This window comes from Aristolochia californica, unplaced genomic scaffold (genome assembly GCF_029961685.1).
Source record: "Aristolochia californica isolate CCGP_79_NKW_82.1479 unplaced genomic scaffold, dmAriCali1.0.hap1 SCAF_6, whole genome shotgun sequence".
NCBI lineage: Eukaryota > Viridiplantae > Streptophyta > Magnoliopsida > Piperales > Aristolochiaceae > Aristolochia > Aristolochia californica.
Genome location: NW_027182257.1, coordinates 39,150,160 through 39,172,889, shown reverse-complemented (window position 1 = coordinate 39,172,889; position 22,730 = coordinate 39,150,160). Strand labels below are relative to the sequence as shown.

The 22,730-nt window shown below is 36.8% G+C and overlaps 1 protein-coding gene across 3 annotated transcripts in view; it reads right to left on the bottom strand.

Annotated features, from left to right (window-relative positions):
* Positions 1-3,651: 3,651 nt before the first annotated feature.
* LOC137934721 (succinate-semialdehyde dehydrogenase, mitochondrial) overlaps positions 3,652-22,730 on the bottom strand; it is a 44,642-nt gene continuing 25,563 nt past the window's right edge. Inside the window, exons 14-21 of one of the 3 annotated variants that reach the window (XM_068779223.1) lie at positions 19,464-19,496; positions 19,153-19,185; positions 16,153-16,253; positions 10,515-10,600; positions 10,022-10,128; positions 9,854-9,931; positions 6,268-6,380; positions 3,652-4,268 (exon numbers count right to left, since the gene is read on the bottom strand). In XM_068779223.1, the coding sequence (XP_068635324.1) occupies positions 6,342-6,380; positions 9,854-9,931; positions 10,022-10,128; positions 10,515-10,600; positions 16,153-16,253; positions 19,153-19,185; positions 19,464-19,496 (477 nt within the window). In that variant the 3' untranslated portion in view covers positions 3,652-4,268; positions 6,268-6,341. Of the gene's footprint in view, positions 4,269-4,745; positions 4,801-5,199; positions 5,351-6,267; positions 6,381-9,853; positions 9,932-10,021; positions 10,129-10,514; positions 10,601-16,152; positions 16,254-19,152; positions 19,186-19,463; positions 19,497-22,730 lie in introns of those variants that run through there. The other 2 variants (XM_068779225.1, XM_068779224.1) reach the window with 2 other exon arrangements.

The window sequence follows — 22,730 nt, the reverse complement described above, 5'->3', positions numbered from 1 at the left end:
ACTCAGCCTTATTCTTTGATTTTTGGAGCATATAGCATATTCACATAAAACTCAAAAATCAAAATAAGCTAGAATGACTAAATGAAATGCTCTTGACCATCATATGAAATCATCATGAGCAATAGATTTTGGCATACAATATAATATAGGGTCAAAATCCTCACCCAATGAGAAAAATAGGCAAAAGAAATTAAAAGTCTCATTAACATTAAAGCCATTCCTGAATTTCTTCAAGAATTGAACTATAGGATTTAAAAATTCTCCCTTAAATTGTGTTTACCTCTATCTATTTGAATGAATGAATAAAAGTTGTTTGAGTGTCAACTTGAGTGAGACCATTGGTGCATCTCAAAGCTTCATCCTTGAGTATTTGAGCATATTTCTCAAAGGTTAGATGTTGGAAAAAAATCTCTCCTAGAAATTAGAATCAAATCCCCACGGTAAATCTAGAAAATTTACCATCTTGATCATGACTATGAGACTTAGAGACTAGAACAGATTTGTAGAAGAAATCTTGCCTTAGGAACTTAATAGATCTCAAGAAGAAATGTTGAGGCCCCAAAGACATGATCATTGAAGATAAAAAAAATTAGGATTTAATAAAAATTAAAAAAAAAGTCATTAGAGGAGATGGGGAATGAAGTTGGACCACTTCACTGTAAGAAATGAGGAAGTTATATAAAGAGAAAGAAACTTAGACAATAAATATGACAAATATGATGAAATTGATGTATGAATCCTAAAGATGGATAGTCATGAAGCAATTCCTTCCACAGAAAAATAGTGGACGAAAAGATGGTTGAAAAATGAACTGATGTCAGAATTCTAACTCGGAGGATGCCAACATAGGAAGAACCTGGTAGAAAGGCAACTATGAGCTGGTTCTTAGTAATTATCAGTATATGTAGTGTTGTAGGCATCTTTCAATCTCTAATGAGACTTATTTTGAGTAGAATGAATGTTTTGCTTCAATTTATTTGGAAATAGGTTAGTACATCTATATAGTTGTATGCCTTTATGATTTGAATTTTTAATATTGTCTTTTGTATATCTCAAATTTAAGGGAATGCCCATTAATGCAAAAAATGGACATGAAGAAGAATGAAAAGAGAAATGAGATAAAAATCAAACTTTGAAATCATGACATCTCATTTGAATTGCGAAGAGATGAGAAAGATATGAGGAGGCAACCTAAAGGGAAATTGATGCTCTCTAAAAAAGAGGATGTAACAAAACCTCCAAAAAATTTAAGAAAATAGGTAAAAGAAGAAAGAGATTGGGGAAAATGACAATGTACTAGTGGGGTCTAGGGCAGATGGAGAAATGACCTAAAGTTAAGAGAGCTAAAAATGAAGCCAAGAGTTCCCAAAGAGCAAAAGATGAAAGGTGAAGAGAAGAGGAGATTGAAAGATACATAAAATTGGCAATAACAAAAAAAAATAGTGCATAGAAGCTCAGAAAAAGGGGGAGGAAGAAGCTCATAAATTGAAGAAAGGGCACATGACCCTAGACAAGGAATGATGAATGAAGTATTATAAGATTAAAAATTAGCCTCAAGGAAGTTACTTAGTAGACCTCGATGAGGGAGGGTTGTTGCTAGCTCAACTTCACAAAATGAGTTAAATCCCCATCTTTAACTAATTGCTTTGATTATTATGTGATATTTGAATGACGGAAAATTGAGACAATTTGTGATCTCAACATCTCTCAAATGAGGGTTATGCTTTGATTGTAATATTATTTTAAATTATTTATGAATGGGATAGAACAACACCATGTCTTGATTGTAACACTTCAATGCCAAGGAAGTTTTTCAGGAACCCCAAATATTTAGTTCGAAAAACTTTACTAACTCCCTCCTTTGTCTTTTGAATTTCAACTTTGTCACTACTAGTGAGTATAATATCATCCACATATACAGTCATAAGAACCATATTCCACTTGTATGTTTCACAAAGACAGAATGATCAACCTCATAGGACAAAAAATTAATAGAATGTAAGGCTGAGACAAGAGACTACACAACAAACAAAGAAGGATGACCAACCAGTTCTAATATTAAATTAATTGTTGTTTGGATGAGGTCAACACTACAATAACTGCATTATCCAGATAATATAAAGTTTTCTTGATCATGGCCTCCACCAATCACCTGTTTGGTCCAACTATCATGAAAAACACATGAGTAGAGTAAAAGTATATTGAACAACTGAAATTTTTTGTAGTTTGACTAACTGACATGAGGCTTAAAGAGAATTGAGGAACAAATAATACATTAGTTTGAGGTAAGGATGAAGGTGTCGAACAACCTACCATTGGGCTTGTGTTTGGGAGCCATCAACCATAGAAATAAACATTTTAGTTGGACGAGGTGATACTGTAAATAGATTGCCCATTCTCCTAGTAACATGCTTAGAGGTGCCAAAATCAATAATCTATGAGTTATTATCACAAAAAAGAGCAGAAGACAAACTTATAGTGGCAATGATTGTTGTAGAGGTGCTTGTAGGTGTGATGAACATAGTTTTAAGTCATTAATTCCTTACTAAGGACCTTTGTATTATGAGAACTGATTGATTTAGTCTCTTTTTTTTGTGGTAGTGGAGGTGACTTGGTTCACATTGGTTGGTCATCCATGAAGTTTCCAACACTTCACTCTTTCATGATTGAACTGACCACAATAAGAACATGAACGGGAATTAAATTGGTCAAACATAGCTCATCCTCTACCGTTGTTGTTGCCACGACCTCGTCCACCCCTTCCTCGGCCTCTTGAAGTATAGTAATTGCCTCTCCCTCGAGGGACCATGGCAGAAGTCTCTATGGGAGAAATCTATTGTCTTTCATATTTGTCTGGCTAGAATCGATACATGGCTGCACTTATATCATCAAGTGATGGCTTGGTAGAGGTGCTTAAAATTTGAGACTTTGCCATATCGAGATAGGGTTTCATATTTTCCAGACAAATAGCTCCTACTAACTCCTCCCATTGATTTCCCTGAATTACAATATTCGTAGAATATGTTTTTGCAAGCTTCCAGTCCTATAGAAACCTCTGAATTTGGCAAAATGTTTATTAAGATTGTCTTCTTGCTTAGTGTTATACAAAGTCTAGAAAACGTTATAGAGTCTTTAGAGGCTATCAAAACTTGAATATAATTTTTCACATGAGTCTATAATTTTTCGCTATAATTTTTCTTGCTTAGTGTTTCACATTATAGGCAGCCGGTGTTGAGAACCCATTGTGGGTCTATCTTGTGTTCATAGTGAGCTACTACTACAAATCCCAAGTGTGGATTTAGGTATGATTGCCTGGTTAGTTGTTGAAAATCTCTTTATAAATCTAAGTTGAGAGCCTAATCGGGTACTGTAAAACAAAGTGAGAATATACCATTGTAAATTGGATGTTGTACTTGATTGATTGGCAAAAGTTCAAGTATAGGCAACATTGTAATTGGTGTTAGAGGCGATTTGTTGTAAATACCATACGGCAATCCAAACTTAGTGAAACCTCGAAGTGGGCAAACATGTCAAGGGGTAAGACTAGCAATCCATAGAAGAATTGCTAACCACATAAAAATCCTATATGTACTTTATCATTATTGCTTCCATGTTTACTTTAATTATATGTGCTTATACATCGATTATAAAGTTACTTGTGTATATTTTTTAAATTGAATAAACAAATACATATAGAATTAAGTTAAGAAAGACTCAAATAGTAACAAAAATTAACAAAACTAATAACCCCCTTCTATGTTTTATACAAAATGAAGGTTAAGAAAGACTCATCGTCAGTCGTCAAAAGCTCACTCATAGGTGGAATACATTAGTCCAACAATTGAGGCATGAGGGGCTTCGCTGTTTTCGTAATGATTTCTGTCGTATGTTATTATGTTCTTGTATAATGATTTCCCTCTGATTAAACCTGCTCAAGAAACACTTGCATCATCTTCGGGAGGTCAGAAAGTAGATTTTCCTGATGCAAATCTGGTCATTTGGTGAAAGACAATACTATAAAAGCACCCCAAAATACAATACTAGTGAGGTCGATTGCTGCTTCATAACAACAATCGCTATAAGCACCCCCAAAGTTTTAGCCTCATTTATTCTTACCCTCTAGGAATGTGATTTATATCCCAATTATCATTTTATTCAGGAAAAAAAAAACAAAAGATATGCTTCACTAACTGAGAGCACTGGAGAAAACCTTTGCAGCTGTTGCAGAACACTTCAGCTGGTAGCAGTTTAGAGCATGGACTAATAATCTGAACACGTCAAATAATCAAGAGTAAGCTCTTATGATACATGAAAGATGTAAACCCAAATTGGGAATTATATTTCAGTAAAAGGATTTTAAGTCATCTATCCATACAAATCTAAATATCTCATATTTAAAAAAAAAAGTTACTATCTATAGAGAGCACAAAAGCTTCTAAACAAGAACTTTAACATGTTCAGTTACTATAAAACAAATAGAAAAACAATGTAAAAAGTTTATGTCTTAGATAACTTGATCCAAAGACTAAATTAAATCATAAAACTTCACTTAAGCAAACAGGTATTTGGGTGTGGGATATCTTTTCCAGAAATAATAGACAATTTGATTAACAAATAAAATTACCAGGTATTTATGCACATAAAAGTTTTTCCACAACGGATGACAAACCATGGTAAAATATAAAACAGGTTATTGGATCAAACTGCCAGCCGTAGATTAAGTAATACAAAGCGAAAACTAATGTCTAATCCAGTCAAGCAGATCACTTCTCTAGCACATACATATTTGCCTTCTTCTGTCTGAAACACATGTATGCCAAAATGTCGAACATTATGGTGTTTTAATAGGAAAAAGTGTCAATTCACATAACCAAAGTAATGGCTTCAGCGGTATTTTGATCACTGTAATTTTAGTGACTTCATAAAAGAGAGGAAGGGAATGAATTATACACAAACTTGGTTTATGCAAAGCCATTCTCCTTGTTAAGAACAGTCCCACATCTGAATAGATTGTGATCCTGTTAAGTTAGGGCAATAGATTGTGATCTTGTTAAGTTAAGAAATTATGGTAAAAGGTGCAAGTGGTTAGTCATTTTAGAATAAACCCTGATCCTATCTAACATGCAATTAGAACAAGCTTAACAGTTTTTCTCAAAAAAAAAAAAAAAAAAAAAAAAAAAAAAAAAAGCTTGACAGCCATTCACCTAAAAAGTATCACTTGATAGCTACACAAACAGATGAAGTTACAAGAAGTACAGAGTCTATGTTCTACAATGTTTTTAGGCCTTTGGACTTTGGGTCATCTCTTTTCTTTTGGTCATTAATCTCTGTTCTCCAGCTTTGTTCTGAGCTAGCCATTCCCAGAACAGAAACCACACCTCCAATAAATTTTCAGAAGATAACTGCGTAATCCTGACATTCATTGTATTTAGACATTTTTTAAATGTTTTTTAATTATAAAGAATTTTATCTATCCAGCCAATAACCGGGTCAATATACAGAATAGAAATACCTTAAAAAATAATCAAATGGAACAGATATGATACTAGAATGATAATCAAATGGTATGAGGAATAACCTTAGTCTGTTTCATCCGTATATCGTTTACACCCCAATTGATGATAGTGGAGCTGATGATGACCAAACGATGAATTTTAATTTATTTTTTACCTGATCAACTCTAAAATTTTACTAAAAAAAAACCAAGAATATGATGCAAGATCGTTCTAAACACAACTTTCCTTCCAGATGCCCCAAAAATTTCCAATTACTAGGAAAAATATCCACTTCCCATGTGAAGTTCAAATATCAGCTAGGTGAAATTTTTACTATGGCTCTTGCTAGGAAAAAAAATATTTTTAATATAAAAAGAAAGCATTGTTTGAGTTATATTTTCAAGCTTGAAAGGGAGGTCGAGCACTAGCCTTTTTTTTTTTTTTTTTTTGATTGAGTAAAATTATCAAATCGCTTACATGTATCTTAACTGACGTCCAAATGAAACATATTTTGGTCACATCAATGGTATTACTTAGGTAACTTAATAAAATAGAGAAAGGGGGCAAATTATACCCTAACCTAAGTTTGAGCAAAGCTAATCTTCTCTTTTCCTCTTTATTATTCTTTTCTCTCTTGATTCCTCTTTTACACAACAATCCTATGCAATGACCACCTATATAATCTAATAGAATCTTCCCTTATCATATAGCAAACTAATCAAAATTATATATACAATATAAAAAAATTTAAAACTGGCATGTGGATTCTCACCTGTGTCCTTGCATGAAACCAAGGTTCTAGTCACCCATGAAGACACATTCTATAAACATTTAGCATTCATCATCTTATTCACCTTTCATGTTTCCCAAGCACACATACTTTAGCTGCAGCAGTGAGAAGGCAAATTAATATACAACTCATAAAACGATATACTAGACAAGATAAGGGTGGAAAAACTTCATGGTTCTGCAAAAAACTTTCCTGATGTTCATTATCAGTTGGTAATTATTTTAAAAAGGATCCTGTGTCAATGTTAAAATATATTCCATATTTTTTTTTCTTTCTTTTTTACTCTTTGGCAAATACTATAGAAATTAGAAAAGCAAAAAACTCCTACTTTCAAAACAAGGAAAACTGTTCAATTGAAAATAGAAAATAGCCGACAAATGATCCAAACACATCCTAAGCCTTGATAAAAAGGCATATAACCCTAAAAGCAGACATCATTTTAGTAAAAGACTTAGAGAGTATGGCCTTGGCGAGAGAAATAAGATTGGGGCTCATTAGCTTTATCCATCTGCAAAATGATTAGCTGATCTCAAAATATGCTTTCAAGAAACTTGATTCTCTTAGATTTTCCTTGGGATAGAAGTTGCTCGGAGTAAGGCTGAAGTTGTTTTACCCAAAAGAAACATATTAGTAATATGCTACAGGAGTATGGATTACTATGACTAAACCTTTTGAGACACCAATGGGAGTTGATAATGATCTTCACAATGAGGGAAGTGGAACTTAAAGATAAAACAATGAATAGGAGATTTGTTGGTAAGTTGATTTATGCTACTATCATACATACTGATATACTAGTTGCTATGAGTGTGGTGAGTTAGTTCAAGGATTGTCCAGTAAAGTACGTATGGAAGTAGCTCAAAAGGATTTTGAAATATTTAAAAGGGTTACTCTTTGAACCCCATCGTCATTATTATGCAGGGTTCGAACGTGATAGAACGTCTACCATTGTGTATTGTGTGTTTGTAAGCGAAAATTTAGTTATAAGAGTACGAAGAAAAATGTAAAAGTTCACTCAAGTGTGAAAGCCAGATACGGAGCAATGGCCTACACAATAAGTGAATTGATGTCGATCAAATCTGTTCTCCAAGAGTTGAACCTACACGTCACAAGACCCATGACTATGGACTATGATAATCAGGCAACTATTTTCATTACAAACAATCCAGTATTTCATGAACAAACTAAACATACACCAATTGACCGCCACTTCGTTCGAGATGCAATGATGAAGAAAGAAGTTGTTACTCCATATGTTCGATCAGGGAACCAACTTGGTGATATCTTTGGGTAAGCTTGAGTTCAATATTTTTTGCAAAAAGCTAGGGCTTCTAGACATAATTGCTCCAACTTGAGGGGGAGTTTTAAATATCAAGTATGTTGGAAGATGGGTTGAAGCCCACACAACCAAGGAAGGCCCACACATCCAAGGAGAAGGCCCACACATCCAAGAGAGGTGGCATCATGGTAAATAAGAAGACTTCTCATAAAGATGGCACAAGGATGTAATTAGTCAAGGAGGAACATGTCTACTTATGTCTTTTCTTATGTAAAACTTGTAGCCCTAAGGACATTATGGACATCGTAACATCCTCTCAAAAACTATAAATAGAGGCCCTTGGTTTGGGGTAGAGATTCAAGCTCTCTCCCCTTCTCTTAATTCGTCCAAGCTCTCGCTTAGCCTAAAGGCTCTCTCTCTCTCCCTTTCTCTCTTCTCTCCTCTTCTTCTTTTCTTTTCCACACCTTCTCTTACTTTACTCGAGGTTCTAATCATAGGATCCTAATTCAACAAAGTAAGAGCATTTTTGTTATTTTACACGTCTGTATTAATCTGGTTAATGAGATTAGAAATTTTTTCGGAGTCTGTGATTCAAATTACACGTCATTCTAATGTCTAGTTATATAGTTATGTCATTTTAAGTAATGAGGGGGGTAATCTGATTACAAATGACTTAAAGCAATGAATAAAAGAAAGAGGAGGGCCGACTTTTCTCCAACTCTCATGCTTTCTCAAAACATACTCTCCCCTCCTCTATCTCTTCTTCCGTCTTCTATCTTCTTTCTTCTTCAATTTTTCATTTTTTTTTCAACCTTCAACTCAAAACTGGCCCACAAGGTAGACTGAAAAAATGATAACCCCTAACACTTAGTCAGAAGTTCAATAGAAGTAAAGTCAGCATAACCAATAAGGCCAAAGTATGAAGCACACCCCCTATGCCCGCAAGGCTGGGATTTCCGAAGGCACAACCATCAAAATTAAGTTTCACAACACCTAACAAGGGAGGGAGGGAAGAGGACCCTAGACGTGTCCATTATGAGGCAATACTGAGAATTTTGATCTTAAAGATGCACCAAGAAGAGGACTGAATTATAAGCCACGTCAACAATTGGATATAGTTATCAAACTATGGTTTGTGAATTCATAAGCCTATAAAGATGTTTTATAATAATCAATCTATATTTTATAGCTGGTAATCTAGTTTCTCATGAACAAACAAATCACATAAAAGTGGATTCTCACATGATTGATCAGTTATGAGGAGGAAAATAGGGATGACAACAAGGCAGGTTTTAGAAAACCCAAGCTCACCTCAAAATGACACAGCGCACCCCATGGGGAATCAACCCCATCCCCCCCACCTCACAGTCACTTAGCCGTGGGCCTTGCCCCATCCTCAAGATGGGATTGATTTTTTAACCTCATCTCCATGGTCCATTCCATGCATATTACAAAAAAAGAAAAAAAAAACCATCTTCACTAAAAAAATGGTGTCTAATTCTTTAATCCGTTACCGTTTTGAGTTTTCAAAAAGATTTAAAAGGTAAATATTTACACAGGGGTTTTCAAAGAGCGAGGAATGGGAACTCTCACGAAGATATGGCTTTCACCTTGTCCCCTCATTCAGCGGGGTGGGGCGAGGTAGAGTGGGTTCCCCATAAACCACCCCCCCCCCCCCCGACCCCGCTACCATCTCTATAAACACTGCTAAACCTTGTGTGCAATCTTTTGATCAACTTAGTGATTTGTTTACTAAAACTCTTCCAAAGAAAGTGTTTTTTTATGTCACAAACTGGATCTATTTGATATATATGCATCAGCTTAAAGGGGAGCATCAAGAGGCACAAGATCAGGGGTAATTTTGGAATTAAATTATTTTATTATGTCTTCCTCAAATAGGGAAATTTATGTCGTTAATGTGATTGTGGTTCTGTTTTAAAATTTCTCCTTTCTCAAAAACAGGGTATTTTAGTACTACATAAGGTAAATATGTATTAAGTTAAGAAGGGTCATTTTCTGCCCTAATCTCAAAAACTTAATGAATTGATGAGAGCTCATGATGCTCCTCTATTTTGACGCTAGCTTCCAATTCTGGTTTTTCAAACTCTACAGGCCACAGTAAATCCTGATGTGGAGCTTTCTAAAGAAATCGTCTGCATGCATATTAAGTACAGAACATGGAAAGTCACATTTGATTCCCCATTCCATAGAATCTTTTGTTCTTTTGGCTCCATGGTATAATATTTTTTTCATTTTGTTCAATAAAAAAAAAAGATTCACACGACTTACTTCCAAATACTCATCCATTCCATATTTAGAACCTTCTCGACCAAGACCAGATTGTTTCACCCCTCCAAATGGAGCAACCTACAACAAGAAGAAAACATCACAAATCATTTGGAACCCTTCTTTCTTGACTATTATCAATGTCAAATATATGTTCTGGAATCTAGTCACCTCTGAAGAGATTAGTCCTTCATTAACACCCACTAGACCATACTCAAGTGCTTCCATCACACGCCAAGAGCGTCCGATATTTGTTGTGAATATATAAGCAGCTAGACCTGTATATGAAATAAAAATGATCATTCCACAATAGTTATACTGCTTTGTCCACACAAACAAGATAATAGTTAGCGATTAATATTTGACATAAAGCATGAAATGGGACAACCTAGTTAGAATAAAGCTATGATAATCTTCATGATGATCCTTATCATAGCAGCAGTGTAAAAATTATCAAAGAGAACCTCTAATCCTTGTGAGAAAGAAGAATATAACTGCCTTTTATCAAATTAAATAGACTGAAGTATACAAAAATTAAGTTAACAAAGAGAAGGATTTAGATATGCTTCTGTTTTTTTTAAAATATGCATAAATACAAATGGATTAAGATATAGTTTATTACATCAAATTATACAATATTTTGGCATGAGTCTGTAAACAGAACCTGCATTGGTGTCATTAGCAATGCATATAGCGTCTTCCTCGGTCTTAAAACGCAGCAATGGAGCAACAGGTCCAAATGCCTCTTCCCTGCAGATATAAATAGAATCAAGACATAAAGATGCATAAATATCTGAAACCAAGCAAGAGCAATTGCTAGTTTTTTTATGGCACAAATTCCACAACCTATAAGATCTTTCTTTAAGAAAAGTGAGGAATGATATTTCATGTTCATTGTTCAATGTCCATTTTCTATTTCATCTAGGATTGAACTCATAATACGTCAATGTTATGAAGAGGGTCGTAAGAGCACTTTAGATATTACTTGATTAGGTGGGATGAAGTTCACGTGCCTCGGCATCAAGCTAAATCAGGTATCCAACCAGTTACTCTAATGAATAAAGGTCTCATGGCCAAATAGTTGTGACGGTCTGGAACTGAGAGTAATGTTTCATGAAAGCAACTTATTTGAATTTAAGTATAACTACCTTCTTGACTCTTGGTTGCCCCAGGATGTTGTTCTTCCATATGCCTCTAGTCTTTGGAAATCCATAATCCAGCTAAAGAACTCAGTGTTTTAGATTACAAGGTGGAGACAGTGTTCAATTTTGGCTTGAACAGTGAACAAAAGATTCTTCTTTATCCATTGTTTGTATCTACTTTTTATTGTGGCCCAGGATCATTTCCCAATCATTTGATGGGTGCTCCAAATATTAATTTTAGAAGAAGACATCACAATGACAAAGCCCGTGAAGTGAAAGGGGAACTTAATTTCTCTTTTACAGTAACTTCGTATGGTGTAGTGGCAGTGATGAATTGATGTCAAATTTAGTCCCTCAGGGACTTTTATAGTTTAATCTTTCTATGCCATTCTTTTATTCAACAATATTCAGTATCATATTGCTTCAATTTTAGTATGGAGTACAAAAGTCATTCCTCAGGTTAAGCATTTCTGGTGTGCCACTAACTTCTTACAACAGATCAACTTGCTAGGCACCGTTGGCTTGATGTTGCAGATCAAACGACCATATTTTTAGGTTTTTTTTCCACTGCTTTTGCCAAACTTAATGGTTCAGTTTTTGAAAAGGTCGTTGTCAGATCTTAAAGTCCCGGGGACAGCGTCCTTTGATGCTATCATTTGGGTTCATTGAATAGAAAAGAATAAAACAACTTTGAGAGGTATATCTCAGACACTCATTCTTGAATCTGCAAATATTCCTCTCTAGAACATTTACCTAGCTCAGTCATGAGAATGCACTCGAAGGATATAGCTGCATCTTCTGATTCTAGAATTCTTGGTGAGGAGTCATCTGGAACCATTCATGACTAAATAATTCAAGTGTAACTCCACACCGTATCATTAGTGTGATTCATCTTATGCAAAAATTTATGCCCCACTACATGGTTTGCAACTCTTGTGCCAGTATTTCTAATGCAACCAAATTACAGAAATAAAGTTGATATAAAAGGCTGGAATATGGGCAACCCAACCTATATCTTCTTAACTCTAGCAAATTACTAGTTTTCAAGTTCCATGAAAAGAACTTGAATTTTCAGGTGTTGTTTTGTAACTAGCAGTAGTTAGCACAAGAAAAAATATACTAAGAAACTAATCTTAACAAAAAGAAAGAGAAGTAACGGTTCTCCAGCAACCCCAAAAGAAAAGAAAAAAACCCTTATTTTAATCTTCAAAACTCGTTCAAAGTGACAGCAGATCACCAATTTATAAACTCTAAAAGATCTAAAGACTTGCCAAAGGGTAGATATCCTAATTACAATAGGAATAATGACTTTCTATGTTGAAATTAGTTGCTGGGAAAGAATTCCAGCAACTCACTGAGATCGAAACTACTAATAATGGACTTACTAACTTTATGACTTTCCTCAATTGACTATAAAGGAAATTACTAACAAAACACTTTTCCAAAGAACTACTTAATTAGGAGTGTAGGCAAACTAGGAACCTATTTAAAGTGGAAACATGTTGACTTTCCCTTTATAGAAATTAGCGAGATAAGAGTACTTTCCTAAAACAGCAATTTCCAAAAATAGAAATAGCTGTATTTGAGTATTCTTCTTTCCTATTCTTCGTCCTTCATTTGTATAGCTTCAAGTGCTGGATGACATTCTTCTTCCACAACTAAGCCATGTACTACATCAATTTTCATCCCCTTGTGGTCAAGGGGGACTCCATGGTGACTTTCTTCTCTAGCATAGTTCCTCCTTGGCGGTTTCTTCATTTGAAATATTCAGGTTGAGTGGACTCACACATTGCGCAGCACAAATAGCATAGATGATTTGTTTGGCTCATCAAAGCATTTTCTTACTGTCTTGTTGTGGGATATCAATCCAGCTTGATGTATGTTTAGTTTGTTAGCTTTTCCAGTTCTAGTTTCTTGTAATTCTGTAAAAGATTGGTTCTTTCTTCAGCCTACCTCTGTGTATGCTACCTACTTCTTAATGGAAAACAACAAGAAAACCATGATAATTAATCCAATGGAGAAGAAACCCCCATAAAAAGATGTTGTACAAAAACTCCCCACCTAGCCAAGGAATCAGCAAGATCAATAGTGCAATGCAGAACATGAGCCTTGAGATGGTCAAGATCAACAAAATATCCACAATCTCCCCCTATATTGGTAAGAACACCAAGAACGCGAAGGAGGTAATATATTTTTAGACATCCAATTAATGACTTGACTCTATAGTTCCCTAAGCCAAATCATTTTATTTTTTTTGAAGAAATGATAATTTTATTAAGCAAAGAGAACAAACAAACAAACTAGGGAGGCACCCTTTACAACAAGGGATTGGAGGAAGGCTCCTTGCTTTGCAAAATTTGACACAAGATCTTTTCATAATTATCTCTATTCGACTAAATTTCCCCTCAAACGGTCTTGTATTGCATTCCTTCCAAGTGCCCACAAAAATTGCAATTAACAATAATTTCTAGAGATTCAAATAGTTTTCCCACTAGGGATAAAAGTCTAATAACAAAGGATGTCTTAAACTATAGACGGGACACAAAAGCACATCTTAACCTTTTTTTGAAATAGTGATGATTTTATTTCAAGAAAGATGAAAATACATAAGAGGGAGGAATCCCCTTACAACAAGGGATTGAAGGGAGGGACCCAATTTTGCACAAGAATTTGTAGCCGAATTGGCTGATCTGAAAACATGGGACCAGGTACAAGGGATTGGGTACAAGATCCATAATATCAAGATAAATTTGTCAATGGCGCCAAGGCAGGAAGGTGGACAAGGAGCACCTGATCCAATATGGCATCAAGCCAACCAAGGCTATGGGCTTAGAAGAAAATGGAGGACAGATACTCGGCAATAATATTGAAGAGTAGCGGGGAGAAGGGATCTCCTTGCCGAATGCCACAGGAGCCTTGGAAGTAGCCACAGACTGTGTCGTTGAGGACCAAGGAGTAAGAGGCCGGCGAAATGCAACTTCGAATCCAAAATCTCCACCTGTCCCCAAAGCCCATACGCCGCATGACATTGTCAAGAAGAGTCCAATTTACACAGTCGAAAGCTTTTTCAAGATCAACTTGAGGACGAAGCAGGGGAGACCCAGTTTGGAGAGGTGATCAATAATCTCATGAGCCGCCATGGCAGAGTCTAGAATATCTTTACTGTTGAGAAAGCACTCTGACCTCTATGGATAATAGTGGGTAGAATAACCTTGAGCTGCCAGGACGCGAGCAATTATTTTGTAAGGGCTAGAAACAAGACTAATTGGTCTGAAGTCACGCGGATGCTCAACTTTCTTCAGTATTAGAGCAATGAGAGAGGCACCAATGCTCTTGAAGGTGATGCCCCGGTCATAGAAGTTGCGGAGCATGGAGAGGATATCCAACTTCAAAGTAGGCCAACATGATCCATCGAACTCACCATAGAAACCATCGAGGCCTAGGGCCCCGAGCCCTATCATGGGGGAGACCCATAGCGGCTTCCTCAATTTCAAGATCTAAGGGAAGCTCAAGGAAGGCAGCCAACACGAGGGAGATCGAGGAGAACTGGAGATGTGAGAGTTGAGAGCAGTGACTACATTCTTCCATGTACAAATTTGTTTAAAATTTTAAGGAAAGAATCAGTAATGGAGGCCCTATCCAAGGTAACCTCGCTGTCAATAGACATAGAAGTAACTCGGTTAGTCCTCCAACGAGCCGAGGCAATGGCATGAAAGAACTTCATGTTGGCATTACCCTTGGCTAGCTACTTAAATCGGGCTCATTGCTTCCATTGCAGCCACTTGGTGTGAATAATAGACTGAAATTTATTCTGAAGGTCAGCACGATGAGAGAATTCGAGTAAGAAAGGCACCTTTGCTCCTCAATCAAATCAAGGCCAGCAATCTGACTTTGGAGCAAGGACTTATCGGAAGTGGCAGAGAAGCACCAGGAAAGGATCTTTTATTTAGACCTAATAACCAAATGATGATAGAAGCTTTCTCTGATGCTAATTATGCTGGGTCCAAACTGGACAAGAAGTAACCTTTGGGTATTGTGTTTTCTTAGGAGATAACTTGGTCAGTTGGAATAGTAAAAAACCAAAATGTTGTGGTCCGATCTAGTGCTAAAGCACATCTTAACCTAACTGTTAGAAAGTAGTATAAGGGGCAGTTTGGTCTTTTTGCATAGTCTATATATCTCAGTGAGAGTACTAACTTGTTCAGCAGGATAAGATGTCTCTATGGTCCAATTTTTATGTTGTTTAGAGGTATAGATAGGTAGTTATAAGTAGTTAAGTGTAAGAGGGGTAATTGTGTCATTGTACCTCAAACTCAGTTAAGTTAATAAGAAGCATTAGGGGTCAATTTCAGAACCACAACGAGAGCTTCTCACTGGCTCTCTTCCAGCACCTTCTTCTTCCTTTTTTCTTCTCTCTCTCTTCTCTTAATCCTCTATTCCTTATTTCTTCACACTAACAATTGAAATACATGTAAAGGATATATTGATCATTTCCTATGGCTGTATATCCCTCATTTCTTCCTTTTTTTATTCCTTGGCCATTGAAAAATTCATCTGAAATACCTCTTATTATGTTGGAGTATGGCCAACATGCATGTCTGAAATCTCTGTGATACTTGAGCAGCCCAAGAGCATTATTCACTCAAGACTTTTAAAATATATCAGTTATCACATTAACAATATTTTCGCATTTTTTTACCAATTAAAATTCAGTAAGATCAACTGTTAGTTGGCCAATAATTATTAACTGTGAGAGCTAAAAGATAAGCCAGAAGGTAGTCCGTTTCAATCAGGGAAATTACCAGCAGTTTCCACAGCTGAATATTTTCAGTGACAGTTGAAACAATATGGTTTTTACTCTTAAAGAATGACAAAAACGTGGATAATTTTAGTAGCTAACAGATAAGCCAGAAGGGTATTTCATTTCAATCAGGTTTCCACACGTGAAAATTTCAGCTACAGAAAGTGGATATTTTTAGCAGCTAACAGATAAGCCAGAAAGGTATTCCATTTCAATCGGGTTCCCCCAGCTGAAAATTTCAGTGACAGTTGAAACAATATCATTGGTTTTTACTCACAAGAATGACAAGAAAGTGGATAACTTTAGCATGGTTAATCGCACAAGTATTTGACACCATGTAAATAAGATAACTACATTACCTCGATATTCGCATCTCATTGTCAACATCAGTAAGTACTGTTGGCTCAAAAAATGACATTCCAAGATTGTGCTTCTTACCTCCAAGTGTGACTTTTGCTCCCTTCATATAGACAGTGAATATTATTATAAAAACTGAGCAAAAACTAAAGACAGTAACATAATATGATTTTTTTTCAAACAAGGGCTTCAAATTTCGTTGAACTCCAAAAGAGACATAAGCATGACCTATTCACAAAAGAGGACAAAAACATAATAAAATGTAGATTCCGTTGCACATTCTAAATGAAGCTGGAGTGATCTCATGCTGTTAGAAGTGCGAGTGGAATGGTTAATTCAATGGCTTGAATGGGTGTTACTTTGAACAGTCTTGCTAGAGTGAAACTGATAGCATTTTCATGTGATAGCTATATTTTCCTAGAGTATTTTGGATAATTAAGGTTGACAGGGGTAGTTCAGGAAGATAAGAAGGTTTCCGAATATTTTGGGAATATCTTGGGGAAGCCGTGTCCAAAACATGTGGAATGCACCAGGCTATAAAACTCCTCTAAAACTATAAAATAAGCACATGTCTAAAGGGAAACTAAGACTCTGAGACCCAAAAATTAGTCTCATTCTGTTTCCTACGTTTTTGTTCCAAGAACTACCTTTCTCTCTCATCCAACTCTTTCTCTTATTCTCTCTTTTTCTCTTCCTATCTTCCTCTTTGATGCCAACTTACTTAACCCTGAATCTGGAAATTTGTTTCCAAAGCCACATCGATAACAAATTAGTATTAAAGTAGGTCGATTTGAGGGATGTCTCTGCCAGTCCAAAGCTACGGAAGAGGACACAAGAAGAAGATCAGTGCAAGGTGATGTTTCTTTGTGTTTCTTGAAGAACGCTGGTTAGGAGAGACCTACCTAAGATTTTCTATACCCTGTTTCTCTCTCTTTCTTTCTGATCAATGAGTTAGCAGAAGACTACATCAGGCACCCACCAGAACCTTACTTTGGTGCCTACTAGACACAACCAGATGGAGTAAGACAAAGACATTCAAGTCGTCATTTCAAAGACGAAAGGCCTCACTTCGTGCATGAATGGCTTCACCAAAAGAGGTAACAAGATTGTAGCAACACTGGCAAAGATCAGAGTAACAAATCAAGCTCTCTTGGCGAAAAGAAGTTTAAAGCTGACATTGCTAGAAAGTTGAACATGATGTGGCCAACATGGACCCGTTGTGCCAAGTTAGATCAAAAGATGACAAGTCGAGACAAAAGAGATATGAGCCAGTATGAGGACACCAAGAGGCTCACCACAAGCCAGCCTAAAGTCTGCAAAGCTAGAGAGGGCCTGCACCAAACACAACTCATAGAGACCATGAAACCAAACCAGCACCAGGGAGCAGTGTGCAACCTAGGCTCCCTAGGCTGAATTTAGCTCGACTTTCCAAAATTCATGACAGACAAAGATTTCATGAATTGCACATACAAAATGGAGTAGTTTTTCAGATTCCAGACCGAGAATGACTATAAAATGTTGGCATCTTGAAATGGAGGCAATACCATGGTTCAAGTGGTATTTGCATTTGAGAACAGGTCTTGACCAGGAGACCTTTGTGCTTACCTTTGTGCTTGCACTGAGTCTGCTTCAGCCTAACCAAATACAAAGACTTTGATGTTGCATAGTTCAAGCTATTAAACAAGTACGGTGAAGCCATACCAGGCCAAATTTGAGAGATTGTTCAATCATGTATCCAGTTAGAAAAGGCATAACTAGGCAGTTTCATGAACAGGTTGAGGCAGTATTTACTGTGGACATGCAGAACTTCCACTCTATGATGCTATTGGGAGCAAACCAGTCAGCAAGAATGTATGAGCAGCACCAACAAGTATTGTGGGTATGAAGAAGAAAAAATTCAGAGCTTTTAGCAGATCTTTTTGCCCCACTACCAAGCAACATAGCCATCCAGCACATTCAGACAGACAGTACAGGGGCTAACACCATCAAACAGCAGTTCAAAAAGGCTGACTCTCATCTTCCATATTCTCTCTTCTCCCTGTTCTCTTAACTTCTAAAGCAGAAACTCTTCTCTTCCTCTTTTTGTTTTGTACCAGAAAATTATAGAGCACGGGACTCTGAAGCTTCAATATTTCCAACCAATGGTATTAAAACAGACCTCTCACTGATCAGAAAAGGTGGCCAGGTCAGATTGAACCCAGATCAAGTGGTAAATTTAAAATAAATAAAAAATGAAAGAGGAGGAATGTATAGAAGGCACTCCTGAAATTCCCTGCAAAAGAAGTTTCACTGCATGAGTCAATGCCTAGCTGACCTGGCTGTATCAGCGGCTCACTGTTGAACTGATGAACCTCGTTGGTCAGACAGTATTTGACCTTATCCCAAGTCCTACGTATTTCTGACATGGACAAGGGACCAGGTCAACCCCAGCCAATCTGAGCCTAGTTTTATAACACCATTTTTTAACAACATGTCATCTCAGAAAAGAGCCAATTTGTAGTGGTTATTTTCTAGGACAAAAAGAACAGTTTTTCAAGATAAGAGAGAATTACATCAACTTTACTGGACTATTTAGAAAGCAAAAACTTCAACTCTCATAATCAATTATGTTTCAAACACAGTTTAATATAGTCAATAAATCAAACACGGACTGCACATAAATGCATTTTATTCTAGATTAACAAACCTTAAAGTAGAGTCAAGAAACCCATGCTATTTTTTCAACAGTGTAATTGCATGTTGTGCATAGTGCTAATTGTATAGCTAATTCTTTGGCTAGGAAAGGAGTTACTCTTCATCACCTTGCTGAGAATAATACATACCCCATTGATGTAGGATGATTGTGTTGGTGGGGGCATTACTTAGTTAAGCCCCTTTATGTTGTTTGTATCTTCTCCTCTTAATGATATTCTATCTCATTACAAAGCATAAAAAACACAACAAAAAAAAAGACATTTGGCTCCTAGATAGAAGTGTGTTATAGTTTCTAGTAAAAAACATACCTTAGAAATTGCGTCTTGGATTAAAGACTCTACCTGTTCAAGAAACTAGCAAAATGTTAATATAAGAAGTAAATCATTAGAAAAATGCACATTTTTACTTGGATTAGTTAGACAGTGATGATATATCAATCTATTGAACTTGACTTGGGAGATCAAAAGATGTCAGGAAATCCACAGTAGTGGACGTGGAAAACACTTAGAAAGATCTGATGGTAGCCCAACTAAAATTTTAAAGTGCTTTTTTTGTTTAGCAACCAAGCGTGTCTTGACCAATATTGGATGAGTTCTTAAAAGTAAACCGTTTTTATGACCTTTTCGACTGCTGCTTGATTGATAAGTGGACCCTGTTAGAAGTGAAACAAAAAAATTATCAAGCTCAAGGGAAAACCAATATACAAGGAAAATAAATATACAAAATCAGGGTATTAGTAAACCAAGCAAATAGAAAACCAGACATCAGACAGTCATTTACTCAAGCCTAATATTTTCATATTCACTTCTACCTATTTAAAAACATAAGGTCATCAACTATGAATTTTGTTGGAAAATAAATAGGAGCACAGATGTAATTTATTTCAAGTCGTATTCCCTTTTTTCATTCCAGCCCTCATTGAGGGGCACACTTGTAATTATGAAAGGATCAAAGGAATAATAAATAGATAAGGAGAGGGGTCAAGGAGTAGATTTCTGCAGACCCTACCCTAATTCCTCCTTCACATGTTCTCCATCTACTTGCATCTTCTTCATCTTCTCTTCTCTCCTTCTCATCTTCTCCTCTCCTCTCACTACATAAACACATACTCTTAAACCAAATAGCCAAGAGATCCTAGTATTGTACATGGTATCAGACCAAGGATTCTAGGATTTTTTTGTTACTACTCAATACTGTAACCTGCTATTACTGAAGAAGCTATAAACTGGTTCTTTTTTGTCTACTATGCAATCCCAACTAAGTTGTTTGTTTTGTTGCGGTACTCTTCTTCTAAATTGAAGTCTTTTTTATCATAATCGAGCCTACATCTTGTCTCCCAAATCGTGTTCTACCTCTAAACTGAAAAGTGTGAATTTTATCGATTTGTTGGGATCATACACTTTCAGCTATTCCACCTATTGTTGCTGCTTATATATGCAAAAATATGTTTTTTCTACTCCCTAATGAGTATCGAAACCCACCTCCTAGTCTATCCTTAATCATCTTAGTTCTTGGAGTCTGAAAATCAATAGTGCTATTTTTGCCGCATTCTATGTATGATTGATCAATCATTGTCAAATTCATCGAACATAATTTTTAAATCCAATTAACTGTACTTTGTATGATCAATCATAAGCCCCCTCAGCTACGCTCAGTGAGATGATCATCCTCCATATCATTGATCGATCATAGGTTTTAAAACATCTCTACTGCCCTTTGTCTAATCAATAATACATTGTTCACATTGATGGATTATCCTTGCTAATTGGAGTTCTTTTTTCTTAGCAGCTATCCTGATCACTCCTACTATTTATTTGAGTTATGGCTGAAGAAATTACAGCCAATATGTTCGAAAAAACGATTTTTTGAAAATTACTACTATCACAATCAAAAGTCTGTCCATTTATTTGGCCTTCTCACAGTCTATAAAAAGGTTCCCGATTACTAAGGACCTTGCTAAGAAACAAACTCAACCTGCACCTACTGTGAATATTAAATATGCTACTTACAAAAAACAGCTCAAGGAAGATACTTTGGTCATCACTTGGTTGATTAATAGTATGGAAGAACATGTTGCTAATAATGTTGTTCACCTAGAGACTGAAAAACTTATTTGGGATATATGTGCCAAGCTATACCTTAGTTCTGATAGCCTACAGAAGTTGTATGATATCTTTTACTTGATCTTTGATACTTAACAAGAAGACAATCTACATGAATAATATTCATTTCAGAGGGCTGCGACAGGAATGCAAACTCATTCAACCTTACTCCACAGACCTTGTTGTTCAAGAACAGCAAAGAGAGAGCTTAGCAGCTGCAATTTGCTTTGCAAATCTGAAGCCATATTGTGAATTTGCTAAGTTGCAAATTCTTAACTCAACAACCGAGCCCACATTTGATGAATTTGTGCAACAATGCTTCGTATTCCAATCACAAATCCAGAGTGACCAATCATACACAGAGACTTCTGCCATGTACTTTCAAAGCATAGGTAATGGTGGTGGTACCCGAGGACAAGGCTGAAGTAGCCAAGGTCGAGGTAGGAGTGCTGGTGGTACTCCCGACCATCCTCCCATCCTGACACACCCATAGGCCCTTGTCACCCCACTTTTTTTCAGAACAAGGCCCTCCCTCCACTCCCGCCACTTGGCTTACTTTTCTCCCACTTGGAGGCCCCCACCAGGAGCCCCCGCCAGCTCACTTCCAATTCACCCCCCTCATTACCCCTCTCAACTGCCCCGCCTACCCTCCCGATCCTATCATTGGCACTTTTTCTATCGGCATTAAATTATGGGATAGATGTACCAGCCTTACTCAAATTTATGGGCCCACCCGTTACCGGGAACATTGCTTTCTTTGAGAAAAGCTCTCTGACCTTCTTCCTCAATGGCCTAACCCTTGGCTCCTTGCTGGTGCTCGTGTCCTGGCCCGACTCCTCAAGGTTATCCTCCCCACTATCATCCACGGCTGCTCATGAGATTATAGACCACCTCTCCAAATAGGGCCTCCCACGCTTCATCATCAAGCTTGACCTAGACAAAGCTTTTGACCGTGTGAATTGGACTCTCCTCAACGAAGTGGGTTTTGGGGACAAGTGGAGATTTTGAATCCGAAGTTGCATTTCATAGGCCTCTTACTCTTTACTACTCAATGGCACTGTTTGCGGCTACTTCCATGGCTCCCGTGGCATTCGATAGGGAGATCCCCTCTCCCCACTACTCTTCAATATTATTGTCAAGTATTTGTCCTCTATGTTCTACTCAGCCCGCAACTTTGAATGACTTGATGTCATTTCAAATCAGAGTACCTTTGACATCCCGATTCTCTAGTTTGTAGATGATACTATTTACTTTGGCACTGGCACTCTCGACCAAATCCAAAATATCAAGGCTCTATATGGCCTTTTTGAGATCGCCACCGGGCAAAAGATTAATAGTAAGACAACAATTATAGGAATTCATATTGACCCCCCCCCCCCCCTTTATTATAGATTATAGTTGACACTTTGGGTTGCTTGATTATGACTCTCCCTTCTACTTATCTTGAACTCCCCCTCATCAACTACAGGCCACAGAAAAGGCTATGGGCCCCGGTAATTGAAAGACTCGAGTGTCACTTATCTACTTCGAAAGGGAGATTCCTCTCTAAAGCTGGCAGGTTGATGTTTCTTAACTCTTGTTTGGCGGGTATACCCAATTACTTCCTTTCCTTTGCTCTTTGCCCCGCCTCTATTTGACGGTGCATTGACATGATCAAAAGGCGATTCTTATGGCGCATAACTAGCAATGATTTTCATTATCATCTAGTAAGCTGGGATGACGTTTGTATGCTGAAGTCTATGGGTAATTTGGGAATTAGACGCACTAAGGATATTGGAGCTACT